Source organism: Monodelphis domestica, chromosome 4 (genome assembly GCF_027887165.1).
Source record: "Monodelphis domestica isolate mMonDom1 chromosome 4, mMonDom1.pri, whole genome shotgun sequence".
NCBI classification, from domain to species: Eukaryota; Metazoa; Chordata; class Mammalia; order Didelphimorphia; family Didelphidae; genus Monodelphis; species Monodelphis domestica.
The window spans coordinates 154,290,502-154,308,649 of record NC_077230.1 but is presented as its reverse complement, the minus strand read 5'-3'; the positions used below and the strand labels follow the sequence as shown (position 1 = coordinate 154,308,649).

At 36.9% G+C, this 18,148-nt stretch overlaps 1 protein-coding gene across 40 annotated transcripts in view; it reads left to right on the top strand.

The window, feature by feature from the left end:
- NEB (nebulin) overlaps positions 1-17,042 on the top strand; it is a 232,512-nt gene extending 215,470 nt beyond the window's left edge. For 12 of the 40 annotated variants that reach the window (XM_056793863.1, XM_056793864.1, XM_056793853.1 and 9 more), the window contains 14 exons: positions 167-259; positions 2,072-2,164; positions 2,698-2,790; positions 3,923-4,015; positions 4,509-4,601; positions 6,037-6,129; positions 6,460-6,552; positions 6,867-6,959; positions 8,437-8,544; positions 8,646-8,829; positions 10,457-10,549; positions 11,527-11,682; positions 13,311-13,417; positions 16,196-17,042. In XM_056793863.1, the coding sequence (XP_056649841.1) occupies positions 167-259; positions 2,072-2,164; positions 2,698-2,790; positions 3,923-4,015; positions 4,509-4,601; positions 6,037-6,129; positions 6,460-6,552; positions 6,867-6,959; positions 8,437-8,544; positions 8,646-8,829; positions 10,457-10,549; positions 11,527-11,682; positions 13,311-13,417; positions 16,196-16,369 (1,566 nt within the window). In that variant the 3' untranslated portion in view covers positions 16,370-17,042. The remainder of the gene's footprint in view (positions 1-166; positions 260-2,071; positions 2,165-2,697; positions 2,791-3,922; positions 4,016-4,508; positions 4,602-6,036; positions 6,130-6,459; positions 6,553-6,866; positions 6,960-8,436; positions 8,545-8,645; positions 8,830-10,456; positions 10,550-11,526; positions 11,683-13,310; positions 13,418-16,195) is intronic. The other 28 variants (XM_056793837.1, XM_056793851.1, XM_056793855.1 and 25 more) reach the window with 18 other exon arrangements.
- Positions 17,043-18,148: the final 1,106 nt, after the last annotated feature.

The window sequence follows — 18,148 nt, the reverse complement described above, 5'->3', positions numbered from 1 at the left end:
CGCTGATTAGGCAAACTTTAAAGTAATCCTTCTTGGGGTCTCTTATTTTATCTATTTAAGGGACAGCCCATTCCCCCTGAATAATAGAACTTGAAGACAAGCCTGAGCTGACCCACGTAGGGCACTGTGCTGATGTGATTTGTTGATGCTTTCTTGTGCTATACAGGTGTTGTACAAAGAGAACCTGGGCAAGGGAACCCCCTTGCCAGTCACTCCTGAGATGGAGAGAGTCAAACACAATCAAGAAAACTTTAGCTCGGTATATGGGAGCATAAAAGTTCCCTTTAACCATATTAAAATGCTTTTTTTTTCCCCTTTTAACTTTTAAAAACAAAACTTCCTATTCCCTGACCTTCCATGTAATCAACTTAACCAAAAAAAAAAAAGAAAAAATGCTCCTTTCACCATCTGAACCCTCTGATTTTCCAGACCTTTTACTCACCTTTTGTTCTTACCACTTTGCAGTTTCTATAATCCTCCCTCAGACCTCTTAATTGGTTCCTTTCCTTCCCTTCCTACCTTTTCTTTTGCCTCTGAAAGTTTTAAGGTACAAATATATTTGATTTCTAAAAATAATAATCCAGAATTCCAAATTGTCTTCACTTTTTGCTCTTGTTCGGGGTTTCTGGATTGGAATGGTAAGAAATAAAAGGATCTGAAGTCAATGTGTGGGGAAAAAAGTCAACTGGCTCTGGTTCAGGAATGGCAATATTCTTGACCTTGATCATAAACACAGTGGGTGCTGACTGACCCCAGAATACTAACCACAATCTCTGGAGCACAAAGTAGCATCACTTTGTTAATAGAAGTTAATGATTGAGGTTGTAATCATTTTACTTTGGTAATTGTCCGGTCATATGAGCCTATCACAGAAAGAATCTAGTTCCTTTTCATTTGTCCAAATGAAGATGTCAAATCATGGCATTTTATTTAATGTTAAAAGTTTCTAACACACAAATATACAGTGAAAACTGATATAGGAATTCCTGTAACTATTGCTCCAGAGATAGAGGATCAAATATTGATAAGAAAAACAGAAGTAGATCTTTTATTGGGGAAGAGGTAGTGGATAAAATTTCCTTTTTCATTCTAATTTTAATGTGATTTTCCACCCTAAAACTTCCACTCTCAGTAAAACCAGCTCATTCCAATATTGTCATTTTCCATTATTCTGTTACTAACTATTGTTAATTCTGTTGATTTTTCATTGTAGTTTAATGTATCTTTTCTGGATTGTTTTGTCCCCTTTTCAAAAAGTTTAAATGTCTTTAAGCAGTGTTTGTTTTCTTTCTCATAGAAAGATTATTATAAAGCATATATTTCAGGCTCCAATGATCATAGTGGTTAAGGACAGATCTTTTCCCCCACATTGTAACCCATAGAGGAATATTAACTGGTGCCAATAGTTAAAGTTAAAAAATATTTTTATTCCAACATTTTATTATTCCTGAATTCCCTGAGTAATTGCCAGCTGCCCCCTTTCCTTTCCTTTGTGTTTTGGTTTATTTCACCAACTATACTCAATTCAACCCATAATGCCAATATTACTTTTTATTCTATTTATTATTCTATTATATATTAAATATATAATCATACACATTATTCTATTTTACTATTTATTCATATATGGGATATATAACAATTTTTCCAAAACCACAAAATTATCTATTTACCTTGTAATATTTTTGTGGTTTTTAAAAATCACCAGAAACTTTTCCAGAATCATTCCTGAGAAAAGAAACTATTTATAAAATGTTAAGATTCAGGATCTGAATGTCCAATTCAATAGCCTTTATTAAATGAAATCTCCATTGTGTAGTCATGATCAGACCTAGATTAAAAGAGAGAGAGGGAGAGAGAGAGAGAGAGAGAGAGAGAGAGAGAGAGAGAGAGAGAGAGAGAGAGAGAGAGAGAGAGAGAGAGAGAGAGAGAGAGAGAGAGAGAGGATGATGGGTATGTTTCTTTTCTCAGTCTAATCCTTGAACAATGTCAAATAGATTTCCAGTCAGATGGCCCAGAAATTTTTGCTGATTCCTCTTCTTTTTCCCTCTGGATTCTTTATGTCATACAGGTGTTGTACAAAGAGAACCTGGGGGCAGGAACCCCAATCCCAATTACTCCAGAGATGGAGAGAGTCAAACACAATCAAGAAAACTTTAGCTCGGTATTTTAGACAAAAAAAATCCATCTATTTAAAAAATCTTAGTGATGTTTTTATTGCTTTTATAAATTAATAGATTAAAAAGTCTCCATTCTTAGTCTTTTTAAACTAACCAACTTATCCAAATAAAATAATTCCCATTTTGAAATAATTTTCAAATATTATTTTAATATTTCCTTTTTCTTTTAGCATATTTTTCCTTATAATATACTGAAGAATTGAAATCACACTAATAACTTTGGTGTTCATTAATTTACTTGATACTGCACAAATTGGATTGCTCATAGAGGCCAAAAAACATAACCAAGCAAAAAACCAACCAACTTTCTTCTTCATTTTGCTTTAGTTCTTTGTTCCTTCTAGTATATTTTTTTTCCTACTTCATTATAGACTTATTTGAGGGTTGGGGGTTCAAACAAGCAAAAAATTCTCCATTAATTAGATCTCTTCCTATTCCCTGCTCACCTCAACAGAAAATATAGAAAAAGTTTGTACTGATTACTGCTTTTTCTTTGGATGCCTCTTTTGTTACACAGGTGTTATACAAAGAGAATCTGGGGACAGGAACTCCAATCCCCATCACTCCAGAGATGGAGAGAGTCAAACACAATCAAGAAAACTTTAGCTCGGTATTTTAGACCAAAAAATCTATATTTCAAAAATCTTAGTGATGTTTTTATTGCTTTTATAAATTAATAGATTAAAAAGTCTCCATTCTTAGTCTTTTTAACCTAACCAACTTATCCAAATAAAATCCCAGTAGCTCTTTTCCTCCTGACTAAAAGCTGCCATTTCTTCTGATTCCCTTTAACTTGCTATGTTCTAGTTAAATTTTGAGATAATCCTTCAGAGATCTTTAATTCTTCTCCTTTGTAATACAGGTTAATTGCTCTCATTTCAAAATGTAGAAACTAAGCCGCCAGCTACTTAAAGGTCTTAGTGGCTGAGATTTTCCTTTATTCTGCTTTGACAAACATAGATAATGAAACCCTTACCACAACCTAAAGCTCATAAAAAAGACTGTCCTGGCAAGACCCCTCTCTGTAGCTTCACATTTTATTCTAACCTTATCTCTTTTAACTGTACAAGGAATTTGAACCTAAGCCTTCAACATATTTTCATGTTATTTTGTAGATTAAGTTGTAGAAACTTGCCATGAGCATCTAATCTAGGTAGCTTTTTTTTAAGTGCCTAATGTTTCATGTTAACCAAAAGTGAAATTATTCTGCTTTTGTTTTAAAACTAAAAAAATAATAATAATAATAACTTCAGAAAAAATTGCCTGTGAACAGAATAAGTAGCAATATATGTGACATGCCCCAAAACACCAAATCTCCTTGGTACCATTTATTAATATTTCCCATTTTGAAATTCTTTTCACATCTTATTTTAATATTTCCTTTTTCTTTTAGCATATTTTTCATTAAAATATGCTGAAGGACTGAAATTATTCTAACTAATAACTTTGGTGTTCATGAATTTACTTGATACTACACAAATTGGATTGCTCATGGAGGTCAAAAAATATAGCAAAACAAAAAACCAACCAATTTTCTTCTTCATTTTGCTTCTTAGTTCTTTGTTCCTTCTGGCATATTTTTTTCCTAATTCATTATTTGAGGGTTGGGAGGGGGGCTCAAACAAACAAAGAAGTTTCCATTAATCAGATCTCTTCCTATTCCCTGCTCATCTCAAAAGAAAATATAGAAAAAGTTTGTACTGATTGCTGCTTTTTCTCTGGATGCCTCTTTTGTTACACAGGTGTTATACAAAGAGAATCTGGGAACAGGAATCCCAATCCCCATCACTCCAGAGATGGAGAGAGTCAAACACAATCAAGAAAACTTTAGCTCGGTATTTTGCAAAGGAAAAAAAAAAAGATGCCATTTAACATTATAATAAAAATAGCTCTTAACAGCCTTAAAAAGTATTTGCCTACTTTAGCTTTTTAATATCATTCCCATAAGAATGGGAAAAAGAAATCCTTTCACCATAATACTGCTTCTGCCTCAATTCCCCCTCTCCCTTTTAAAAAACTTTTTGTTGTTACTGTTGAAAGGGAGGGAGGTGTTTAATTTTTAGAGAATAACAAAGATTTTTCTAACAATCTCATACTCTGAATAATCATGTTCAGTGACTTTACAGCTCTTAAAATGGAAAAAAAAATAAATAACCAACATCCCAGTAACCTCTTTGATTAAAACTGATTAGATCAGCATCAAACTCCTTATTCCTTACTGCAGATGTAATACCAGGGCATTGCAAGAAAATGGATCTGATGCAACAAGTTTCCAAACCAAGGAGTCTTATTCATTCCTGCTTTTCTGGCTGCTTTCTCCTCATGCAGGTGTTATACAAAGAGAACCTGGGCAAGGGAACCCCCTTACCTGTCACTCCAGAGATGGAGAGAGTCAAACACAATCAAGAAAATATTAGCTCGGTACTTTGGAAAGAAAAAAAAAACAACCCCAAGAGTTTTTAACAACTTAAAAATAATGCACATTAATTCTAGCTTTAAAAAGAAAAAATAATAAGTTCATGTAACTTCGTTTGTTAGCCCATTTACTGCTGTTTTCCTTTAGGACTACTTTTAAATTTAACACTATGGTAATAAGATTTTAATCCATAATATGAAATTTTACTTGTGGAAATAACAAATTTTCCTTGAAACAGCAAATCTTTTTCCCACACCTTTCCTTCCTCCCCTCTCCCCTAAGTTCTCTTTGTTTTCATGGGCTTTGAAATTCTGGAAAAACAAATTTTCAAAAGCTTTATGAGCAGAATTTCAGAAATATTAAGGTTGAATGTTTTGTAGTATTTCTTTTCTTACAACTTTGGGCTTTTCATTTACCTTGTCAATTTTATACAAAGAGAACTTGAGGATAATAACCTCTCTACCACTCCCATAGAGACAGTGACATAAAATCACTAATAGTTTTAGGTTCTGATGACCAAAAAATAATAATAAGTAATTTTCTTCTGAGTAACATCCTAACCAAAAATGTTTGTTTAATTTTACAATGTTCTCTAAGCATACAGCCCTATTGTTTGTTCTCCAAATGCAAGTTCTTAACTGTATCTTGTTTCTATACTGGCGTTATCATACTTGAGGAAAGGATCAGGTGAGGAAAAGTACAATGTCAAGTTCAGATGTTGTGGCCTTTGCAGTTTAGGGTGAGCATAAATTCCCCAAAGGTCTGGCCAGAAGTATCCTTCCTCCCCATCTCCTATATCTCTTGTTTTCAAGCTGCCTAGATCTTTATTTTAGACAAAGGGGAAAAGGAAATTATAGATGCTAATGAGGAAAGGCAGGGGAAAGTCTTTGTTTTTTATTAGAATTTGCAAAATTCCATGATAACATTAATTCAAGTTAACCATTTTCTCCTCTGTTTTTGTCTGTTAATTACTTTCAAGGAAACTTTCAGGGCCATATTCCATCCAGGGACTAATCCAGAGGATTTTCTTTTATGGAAAGTACTGTAACCTCTGTCTTACAGCACCTTAGAAGAAAAATAAAAAGTCATTAAAAGATAGGGGTGCAGGTTATGACTTAGGAAAAGGAGAAAGCTCTTTGGTGGTTGTTCAGACCATTCTAGGAGACAGGCAGTTCTCTGTCATCGTGCATGGTTTTCTGAACCTTTCCTGTCTTGAAAAGACTTGGGTATTTTCAGATTGAATTGAGCCCCAAGATTCTTGGAGAGTGCAACTCATCTGAGATACCTTGTAACATACCCTCCCCATCCTAACCTTCCTGATTTCCCAAGTGTTGTACCACCCGGGTCAACTAAAGAGCCGTTCTGTGTGTTCGTATGATCATTTGGTAACGTGCCTTTCTCTTTTCTTTTTGGAATTCTGCATTCCACGGTATCCTATAGGTTTTGTACAAAGAAAATGTGGGGAAAGCCACCCCAACCCCTGTCACTCCAGAGATGCAGAGAGTCAAACGCAATCAAGAAAACATTAGCTCGGTATTGTCTTGAAAAAGAAAAACTGCTTCATAATCTGCAAAATAACCACTGCAGTTTGGTCTGCTCCTAACTCATTCCAAGTTGTCTTGTTGGAATTTCCCCAAGACATAGCCATACACCCCCAAATTCCTACTGTACTTAAATCCTTATGGATATTTCATCAATGCCTTTAACTCGTACATTAACTTTTTAATAGCTTTCGTCCAAAGAGCTCTTCTCACTCACAGTGATAGATTAAAACCTGGAACTTTTCTAAGTGGAATTAACTCAATGATTTCTTGGTCGATGCCCTCAGTGATCTTTGGATGCATACATCTTTGTATCCCATAGGTATTATACAAAGAGGGCCTGGGGAAGGCAACCCCTACACCTGTCACTCCAGAGATGGAGAGAGTCAAACGCAATCAAGAGAACTTTAGCTCGGTATTTGAGAGAGAAAAAATATATACTTTAAAAGTAACGAGCCTGCCAGATTTTTTTCCTGCACCTAATTCTTCCTGTGTTTTCCAAACACCTCTTCTCTGCACATCTCCTTTCCTTCCTCCTTCACAATTAAAAAAATGAACCAACCTGCTTTCCTTAAAAAAAAAAATGTTTTGCTTTATGGAATAACATTTTAACAGTTTCCTTTCCCAAGGTGCTTCTTTTCTGCAGTGATCAGTAACCCCAATTAAGCATTGAGTTTCAGAAGTGGTTGTCTGTGTTCTGATATCTGGATGCTTTCTTGGATTCCATAGGTTTTATACAAAGAGAACATGAGAAAAGCCACCCCAACACCTGTCACTCCAGAGATGGAGAGAGCTAAGCGCAACCAAGAAAACATTAGCTCGGTATTTTCTAGGACAAAAAAAATGTTGCAACTCCTTGGATAATAACATTTTAACACTTTAAAAATGTGTACTTTCTCTAGCTCTGAACCTAAAAGTGACCCTAAAACCCTAACTTTGTGCTTTTTTGGGGGGTTCAAAATGATCATACTAAGATATAACATTTAATTCCCAGTGTTTTCTCCCCTTCCTTTTCACCTCCAAGCTGTATTATTGTAGGAGGAAGGGGGAACACTCATATATAACTGCTTGTGACAAGTTGACTTCCTAACAGCCTAAATCTCTGACCTGTCCTCTATGTTTAAAAAGATAAAGATGTGAAATGACTGATATTCTGAAGGAATGCACTTTCTTTCATCTTTCTGACATAATTCTTTTTATCTTTCAGTAACGAGGGTACTTGAATTTATACATTAACATATTAATTATGAAATAAGATGACAACTTTCTCCCACAGGAACAAAATTTTAAAGGGAAAAATTCATCCTTTAAAGGAATGGTTAAGTGTTTCTTTAAGACTTCTAAAAGAAATTATATTGATTATTTAAAAACAAAACAAAACTTCTTTCCCACTTCCCAGGGATAATTTACCTAAGAAGATGCTTTTATAAGGAAGAAAGATATTTAAATGAAACAAACCAATATACTGACCATTTTTGACAAGTTATGATTCACTATCTCTCTGCCAAGTAAAGAAAAGTCTTTATATCCCTTTTAAGACTTAACATAATCAGGGTGGGGGACAAGGCATTACCACTCTTCTGCCATAGAACCAATAGTCCTATTCTTTCCAAGACAGAAAGTAAGGGTTTAAAAAAAAAAAGACAATATAATCCCAGTGAGACTCATTTTCCATTTCTTTTTTCTATCAAGAGAACTTGAGGACAATAACTATTATTCTTCTCCTCTAAAGAGAGTGACGTAAAATCGCTGGTTGGGTAGTCAGTTCCTACTATAGCAGATTTGAAATCATAAGACTCCAAGCTGGAGTCCAGGACTGCTCCCACAATTTGCTAACTGTGACTGTGAACAAGTCACTAAATCATAGTTTCCCTGTAAATACCCCCATGAACAATAAGAATACAACTTTCCCAGCACCTGCTTCACAGGATAATGGTGAGTTTCAACCGGCAGAATGTAGGTGGAATGAAATACGGCTCCTGTCGGCAGATTCACACTTCAATTTTCCAAGTCCTAGATAAGGAAAACATGGATCAATTATTATATTCCATTAAATTTTTCAAAACGACTTCTCCCCCAAATCAGACCGCCCCCTTTTCCTCGCACCTAGAGATGTTTCAAAACCAAAGAAAGAACTCTAAGAAAGAGCAGCTGTGTGTTCTCGCCATGCCTGACTCTTGCCAGCCATCTCTCTGGCTCGGGATCTTTGTTGCCGGCCATGGTTCCCCAGTGAACACGTCTTAGGTCTCAGAGGCGCCATGGCACCGGGAACACAGCTCACTGCCTCTCTCTTGGTTAGGTCCTGTATTCTGATAGCTTCCGTAAACAAGTGCAAGGCAAAGCCGCCTACGTCTTGGATACCCCAGAAATGAGACGAGTGCGAGAGACCCAAAAGCACATCTCCACGGTGAGTGGGGGAGGTGTTGGCACATCTGCCTGCCCGTTTTGAAATGGAACGTGGGATCTATCGGCTTACGTCAATCATCTACTGACTTCATGGAATTTCAGGTGAAATACCATGAGGATTTTGAAAAGCATAAAGGCTGCTTTACCCCAGTGGTGACGGACCCCATTACTGAGCGAGTGAAAAAGAACACACAGGACTTCAGCGACATTAACTACAGGGGTATCCAGAGGAAGGTGGTGGAAATGGAGAGAAAACGGACGGATCAGGATCAGGAGACTATAACGGGTAAAGAGCCTCCTTGGAGCTGGAAGGATTGGACAGATGGAGAGCTTGATACCTAGAGGGGTGAAGGGGACTGAATCCTCTTTATTCCTTGTCTAATACTTTCTAGATTATTCCAATTAATTCCAAAAGGAAAAGAGTTAAATGCTTGCAAATTGGGAAAGCTGTGCATCAGAAAGATAGCTGAGGGGGCAGCTGGGTGGCTCAGTGGATTAAGAGCCAGGCCCAGAGATGGTAGGTCCTGGGTTCAAATTTGACCTCAGTCACTCCCCAGCTGTGTGACCCTGGGTAAGTCACTTGACCCCTATTGCCTAGCCCTTACCACTTCTTTTTTCTATCAAGAGAACTTGAGGACAATAACTTGGAATCTGCCTTGGAATCAATTGATTCCAAGATGGAAGGTAAGGGTTTAAAAAAAGAAAAAAAAGATAGCTAAAAAAATGGAAGGCAAAATTCTGGATGTGAGGTTAACAAATAGCTGAGAATAATCTTAATTATAACTGAGACCATCTTGGTGACTAGCATCCTGCAATAACATCCAACAAATAAGTCCAACAAGTAGCATAAAGCAGCAGCTAGGTGGTGAAGTAGATTGAATGCTGGACCTGGAATCAAGAAGATTCACCTTCCTGAGTTCAAATCTGGCCTCAGACACTTACTAGGTGGGTAACCCTGGGCAAGTCATTTAACACCACTTGCCTCAGTTCCCTCATCTTTAAAATGAGCTGGAGAAGGAAATGGCAAACCATTCCAGTGTGAATCGGGTACAACCGAACAATGTTAACAATGACTTCCCATTTATATAGTGCTTTAAGTTATGGAGCTTTTTATGTACATTCTTTCTCTACTACGTAATTCTGACATAATGCTGGTGCTACCATCCCCATTATAAAGGAAGAAATAAATGGAGCCGAAGATTTATAGACTTATTCAAGGGTGTCACAATCAATAAGTGGTTGAGCCAAGACTCAGTTCCAAACCTGACCCCAAAGTACACTCCTCTTCACAACATATCTTCCTGCTACATCCTCCCTCCCCTATGTGGAGGAAATACTAACTTTTTTGGTATCAGTCAACAAGCATTTATTAAGTGCCTGCTGTTCTGAACATTGAGGATATAAGGACAAAAAAGAAAGTCTTTGAGCTCAAAGAAAGCTTATTTACATTTATTAGGAGAAACCACATGCATAAAAATATAAAAAATACACATGGAAGATAAATTTGGGAAAGGCACTAGCAAGAGAGAACAGAAGAATAAGCATTTATTAGACACCTAACATGTGCTGGGTGCAGTACTAATTGCTGTACATATATGCTCTCAGTTGAGAGATAGGGAAAAACTTCATCAAGAAAGTGATGGTTGAAGAGGCAACTAGGCAGTTCACTGGATTGAAATCCAGACCCAAAGACAGGAGATTCTGGGTTCAAATTTGAACTCTGCGTGATCCTGGGTAAGTCACTTATCTTCCATTGCCCTGCACTTACAATTCTTTTGCCTATTGATTCTAAGATGGAAGTAGAGGGTTAAAAAAAGAGTGATGGTTAAGCTGAAGGGATCAGAAGTCATTCAGGTAGAGATTTGGAGAGGAATTGTAAGACTGAGAGTTCTTACAATTTATTTTCCTTAAAGGCTTACGGGTTTGGCGTACCAATCCTGGCTCAGTTTTCGACTATGACCCAGCAGAAGACAACATCCAATCTCGAAGCTTACATATGATTAATGGTAAGAAATTCTTGAGTTGTTTTTTTTCATCTTTGACAATAAAATACTCAGACAAATTATTCCATTCTGTTTATCTCATAAAGTATGAATCTTGGCAAATTTCTGCCAGAGTAATTTTTTTTTTCAGGACCTAAAAGCTCTCTCCCAAATTTTCCATTTCTCTATCATAAAACCAAGGCAGATGCCAAAATCACTTTCTAGTTTTGATCCAAGCTTATAAATCAAACACTTTATTCCATATATATTTCAAGCCATTTTTGGTCTAGGATATAGTAAAATGATTTTAATACTAAATATCATCCTTTTGGTTCTTTCCTTTCTTATTTTTGTGCTGATCCTTATTACTACTTCTTCCTCTCATTTAAAAAGTAAAGAAGTACCTGAATAATCTGCAGGGACCTAAAAAACACTATCCACAAGCAGAGGATAAACTGTGGGAGTAAAAACACCGATGAAAAGCAACTGCTTGACTACAGGGGTTGAGGGGATATGACTGAGGAGAGGCTCTAAATGAACACTCTAATGCAAATACCAACAACATGGAAATGGGTTCGAATCAAGGACACATGTGATACCCAGTGGAATCATCCGTCGGATGTGGGAGAAGTTGTGGGAGGGGGGAGGAGGAAAAGAAAATGATCTTTGTTTCCAATGAATAATGTTTGGAAATGACCAAATAAAATAATGTTTAAAAAAAATAAAAAGTAAAGAAATAAAAAGTAAAGAAAACAACAGTGAAAACAAACGCTGTTTTTAAAAGAGGGATTAGATCTACCAAGTGAGAAAATATTTAGTAAACACCAAGTATTTCTTTCATCTACTTAAATTTGGAATAAGACTTAATACATCCATTTGTATGGTTGATATTGATGTTATCGCATTCAGACTGAGGTTACTATCTGTTTTCAGACAAAAGAAAATTATATTCTTTGAAATATTTTCATTATTTTTTCCTTCCTGTTCCTCATTTAAATTAGTGCAAGCCCAGCGTAGGAGCCGGGACGCTTCTCGATCTGCTAGTGCATTGAGCATCAGTGGCGGAGATGAGAAATCAGAGCATTCAGAGGCAGCCGATCACCACCTTTCCCATTACAGCAATGGAGGAGGAATCTTCTTCTCAGCAACCTCATCAGGTACTTACTATAGCAGAACTAGATGGAGTTTGTCACGTGAGTACAGGGAATATTTGGTAAATAACTATATAATTCTATTGAAATTGATTGATCTCTTTATTTTCTGTTTTATGTGCAAATGTGTGGTAAACCATAGAATTTATTTGCTGTTCCTATTGAATAGGGGGTACTGAAAGGTTTCCTGAAACCTTAAGTAAAAACCTTAAGTAGTAAATTTATTTCCATTCATATTGAATATTCAAAAGATCCATGAATTGTAAACTCTAAAAATGTATTTCTTTTCCTATGTAATGATTGGTTTAAGATGGCTTACTGAAAAACAACTAAAACTATTTGGTTTGAGAACCTCTGATTTAGGGAATGAAGTTAGTGGACTTCAAAATAAATTTGACCAAAAGTGAGTTGATTTCTAGAATACAATTGTCACTTGCTATATCACGGTTCACTTATTGAGTCTTCACTGTATTGTGGTTTTGTTTTGTTTTTTTAAACCCTTACCTTCCCTCTTGGAGTCAATACTGTGTATTGGCTCCAAGGCAGAAGAGTGGTAAGGGCTAGGCAAGGGGGGTCAAGTGACTTACCCAGGGTCACACAGCTGGGAAGTGTCTGAGGCCAAATTTGAACCTAGGACCTCCCATCTCTAGGCCTGGCTCTCAATCCACTGAGCTACCCAGCTTCCCCCTGTTTTTTTTTTTTAACCTAATTCTATATCATGAAGTTTTCACTATAACAGGAGATTTTGTGGATGAATACCATACTATACACAATGGAAATGCAGTACACCACTACCACTATCGCAAGTTTGTCTACTTGAGATTGTACCCAGCACACTATCAGCTGCTGGAATGAAAGGCAAACAACCACATCCTGGATGCTGATTGGATCAGAGACTAGCTTTGGTCTGTTTACTCTCCCTCACTGCGCCTATACATTCAGCATCTCTCCTTGTCCACTTTACATCCATGTCTGATCACTTCACATCCGTGTCTGTTGCTTTGTAGTGTTGGTTTTTTGTGAAGTTTTCATAAAAGTTTGATTTTATATCAAGCCCAAGGCCACCCAAACATTCTGTGCCTTCTAAGGCTTCTGGCAGCGAACCAAAGTGCCAAATTATAGAGGTTTAAGAGTGTAGAAAGTGTTTAAGAGCATATGAAGTGTTTATAAGAATATATGGGAAAGATTATTAAGAGTGTGGAAAGGATTTATAGGAGAGTGGGAAGGGTTTATAAAGTCTTAAAATATATTTAAATAATAAAATAAATAAAATGTTGCTACTTCATGGATTTTCACCTATGTGTCTCTGGAACATAATTCCAGCAACAGGTGAGGGATCACTGTAAGTAAAAAATTCATTATGTTCTGAATTTGTTGTTTCTTAGTAGAAAGCACTAAGATTTTTATTCCTTTCTCCAGATTTAGGCTTTGTGGGCAATTGATAGGACAGGGGATTCATTTCAGTTAAATTTGCATTACTGTAGTGTCATGGAAGTTATGGATTATGCAGAGAACTTGTTTTGAGCCAACTCCAGCTCTCTAAGTTTTGGAAAAGGAAATTCTGTTGAAAGTAAAAAGTCAATAATTTGTGATCTACTTTTTCCTCTAGAATTAATTGTTTCTCTTTCTTGTAGCTTACAAACATGCAAAGACTACAGAACTTCCACAGCAAAGATCATCTTCTGTTGTTACCCAACAGACAACAGTATCTTCTATACCATCCCATCCCTCTACTGCTGGAGTAAGTGAATTGTAATGCTTGAAAATAATTTTCGTCCCAAATCCCATTTATTGACATTTATAAAAATTATCATAGGATCCTAAGATGAGGAGAAACTTTCAAAAGAATTTTTTTTCTAGAGAATGATACTTCTTAGTCACCAAGGTCTATTACATTAATGTCAAAATATCTTCTTTAGCAAACTTAAATCTCATGTATTGTAGGTTCCTGAGCTAAATGACAACATATGTGTGTATGTAAAATATATAACATATAGTATATATTAGACATAGATATATACTGCATTGGCCCAAAATACACAGCCACTGAATAGAGCACAATTCATTAAAATAATATGTTTCAGTCAGTTGACCAGTATTTAGGTGCTTTCTTTCTTTGTGCCAGTCACTGTAAAATACTAGGAATAAAAATATAAGTAGAAAGACAATCCCTGCTCTTAAGAGTTTACATTCTAATAAAGAAAAACATACCCCCCCCCAAAAAAAAGATGAAGTGAATGGGGAGGGAAGGTAGAGAGGAAGATAAGAGTGCCTTTTAAAGAGAGGCAAATACAAATTGTACTAAAAATATCATTGTATTACCAAACATTTATTTGGAAGAATCTTGTTTTCTCTGAAAATACTTTGTTTTTATAAATAGTGCATCTTGATAGCCATTATTTTACAGCTATATCTTAGACTACATCTGTCACATCGTCACCTTAGAAGCATTCTATCCAGATTAAATATGAGATTTGGGATATAGAATGGGCTAAGAGGTTCGAGGAAAACTTTGGGAAAGGGAAGTTTTACCAGCTCTCCTCTCCCTCTGATAGTCTACTTCCTATGATAATGGTGAGACAGATTCAGCCCCAAACTCTCCTCCCCATCCCACCTCATCCATCCCTCTTCCAGTTCCATGTCATCCACCACAATTGTCTTCCCTTAACACTCCATGAAGGATTTAGCTGACAAATCTGGGCTTAGGACTTAGGGCCCAGCTCTCCAGAAACTCAAAACTAAGTATGTGGACACTTTCCAACTTAAAAGGAACATTACCAGTATTTTTTTTTAAATCCTTACCTTCCATCTTGGAGTCAACACTGTGTATTGGCTCCAAGACAGAAGAGTGGTAAGGGCTAGGCAATGGGGGTCAAGTGACTTGCCCAGGGTCACACAGCTAGGAAGTGGCTGAGGCCAGATTTGAACCCAGGACCTCCCATCTCTAGGCCTGACTCTCAATCCACTGAGCCACCCAGCTGCCCCCCCCCCCCAGTATTTTTTTTTTTCAGAAACAAATAGTCTTGGACCAGCACTCCAAGACTTAAATTGGCTATCCCACAAGATGATTTAGAAAAAATGATTCATTTTTACTTGCCTTCTTCCCCTCCTTCCCTTCTTTCCTACCTTCCTTCCTAGGGTTACCACAAGTTCAAGATCAAAGCTTTTGCTTTTCTTAGAATTGTCAAGGTGGAATCTTGAAGCCCCCAAACGTAGCTTGGAGGGATTTGGTGATCCCCAGTTTATTTAGTTTGGAGGTAGAAAACCCAGGTTTTGAGCTTGTCACAAGAAAGTTTCTCCCTGAAGGAAAGTCCTACTTCACTGGTCTCAGGCTAACAATAAACCTTGAGGTATAGAGCAGTAGGTAGCAAGTCAGTCTCATAAGCTGAAGGTCCCCAGTTCAATGATCCTCAAAAGCAGGATGTGGTACAGTGGGAAAGGGATGTGGGTACAAGGCAAAAAGAGGCATCTGAGAGGATTGGCCATCCCCACTCAGAATGAACTCAAGGTAGCCAAGTCTGTCACAGTTGATCATTCCACAAAGTTGCTGTTACTGTGCACAGTTTTCTCCTGGTTTTGCTTATTTCACTCTGCATCAGTTTCTCCAGCTCTTTCTAAAATCATCCTGTATTCCATCACCATGTGATGCTTTAAAAAATTTAATCTCCAACGCTTAGCCCAAGACCTGGTATATACGTGCTTAAGAAATGATTTTTCATTCATTCATTAAGCTTTGCAGAGACTCAGTAAATATTTCTGTGATGTATAAATAAATAGTCATTAAATCACTTAGCCAGTAAAAAAACAAGTGGCTTAAAAGAAAATGTGGTCTAATAATGAAAAGATCATTAGCCAATATTTGGGGCCTCCAAATGTGGCAGCATCATCCTATAATAGTCCATTAATGCCTAGCAGCTTCCGAGCTGTCTTACTGCTTTTCCTTGTTGACATAGTTTTATTAAATCCCTTAGTTAGCCAGTAAAAAAACAAGTGACTTAAAAGAAAATGTGGTCTAATAATGAAAAGATCATTAGCCTACTCTGTGTAAGATGAGAGAAAATGTATAGTAATTTTAAGTGATAGCTAAAATCTATATATTACCTATTATGTCCTAGGCACTGTGTTTTTTTAAAAATAAGCTAATATGATCTTCACAACAATCCTGGGAGAGAGATGCCATTAATATCCTCATTTTATAGTTGAGGAAACTGAAGTTAAGTGATTTGCTCAAGGTCACACAGTTAGTAAGTATCTGAAGCAGGATTTGAACACATATCTTCCTTTCTCCAGCCCTAGCATTCTATCCACCAAGCCACCAATTGCTCTAAACCATAGCAGTGCTTCAAAGATCTGACCTCTCTGCCACAAAAAGAAGAAAAAGTGACTTCACACATTGCCTTTTTCCTTTTAAAGAATGGATGTGTTAACCTTCTTGAAAAACTAAAGTTATAGAATTTGTCTCCTTAATTGATAAATCAATAATGTTGTTCTTTTCTCCCCATCCTGATACCACCAACAGAAAACCTTCCGGGCCATGTATGACTACATGGCTGCCGATGCTGATGAAGTGTCCTTCAAAGATGGTGACGCCATTGTCAATGTTCAAGCTATCGATGAAGGCTGGATGTATGGCACCGTGCAGAGGACAGGCAGGACTGGGATGCTCCCAGCCAACTATGTCGAAGCTATTTAACCATTTAATGCCAATATTTGGGGCCTCCAAATGTGGCAGCATCATCCTATAATAGTCCGTTAATGCCTAGCAGCTTCCGAGCTGTCTTACTGCTTTTCCTTGTTGACATAGTTTTATGATGAATTATTTCCTGATCCTTTTCTTGGTAAAACAATGGAGATTTTAAAAATTCTCCTACCAGACAAATGACAAACAATCTCATCCATTATTAAGCTACAAGCATTTTCTATAACACTGACTGGACTTGCATAAAAATTTAATGGACAATATAATTAAACTTGTCATCTAGAAATAAATCCTTACTTGAGAAAATTTGTTATCTGGCAAGATACTCAGTTTTGGGTTGTTTTTTTCAATGGAACTTTTAAATAAATTTTGGTTTTGAAAAGAATTGAACTTTCAGAAAATTCGACAAATAAAAGTTTTTTGCTGTGTCAGGCCATTGGCTTTTTCTGTCCTGAGACCTAGTATTTTTCTGCATTGTGAAAAATGTTTTGAAGCAAGAACATATTCTCAAAACAACTATAAGGACAATGCAAAAAAAAAAAATCTCTTTTCTCTTCTCCTCCTTCTTGCTTACTGAAGGCTAATGCATGCATCTTTTCAGCCAGGTATTCTGGGGCATAAAGCTGATGTTCTCTGTAAATTAGTAATAAAGTTCACATTTCTGCAACCAATTTGGCTGATTTAATTAGAATCACTTATGTGGTCCATTGCTGGGGGTAGGGGATGGGAGGGCAAAATGAGGCAAAAAAAAAATAGAACCTTTATTTGGCACACATTATTCACAAGGGTTACAAAGTCATCTTGTTGCTATATCGATTGGGAGAGGTGCCTTGAGAGTCAGGAAGACCTGGGTTCGATTCCTCCCTTCTATACTGGTTATGTGACCATTGGCAAAGCATTTAACTCCAGGCAAATCTCAAAGACTGAAAGTGGAAGGGCAGATGATGAACCGTATTATTGGCAGTGAGAAGAAAAATGGGCATGTCAACATGGAATCTCAGTCCCCAGACTTGTAGCCCGGAGGGACCCGGGGATCCCCAGTCCACTTAGTTTGGAAGGTGGAAGCCTCAGGTTTGAGCCTGTTCCTGGAGGATCCACCCCAAGGGGAATCTCAGACTTAACTATGCACTTCAGATGGGGACTAAGGCCAAAAGGAAGTCCAGTGACTCTTCAAAGTCTCCAGAAGCCTCTATCACACCCTCCTTCCCAGGATCGGGACCTTCAGCTAAGGAGGCTGATGCACTACCTACTGTGCTAAAGAGTCACTGGACTTCGTCTAATTTGGATAATTTAAAAATACATAAAATCAAAAAGGTTTTGTACAAATAAAGCTAATGTAGCAAAGATAAGAAGAAAAGCAATAGGGGGAGGGAATAGAGTTTGTCAGAGAGAAGTCTCATATCTAAAATACACAGGAGGGGGCAGCTGGGTGGCTCAGTGGATTGAGAGCCAGGTCTAGAGATGGGACATCCTGGGTTCAAATTGGGCCTCAGACACTTCCCAGCTGTGTGACCCTGGGCAAGTCACTTAACCCCCATTGCCTAGCCCTTACCACTCTTCTGCCTTGGAACCAATACACAGTATTGATTCTAAGATGGAAGGTAAAGATTTTAGAAAAGAATAAAATATATGGGAAATTTCATTGAATATATAAGAATATGAGCATTTTCCCAATTGATAGTCAAAAGACATGAACAGATAATTTTGGATGAAGAAATTAAAACTATATATAACTATGAAAAAATATTCTAAATTATTCTTGACTAAAGAAAT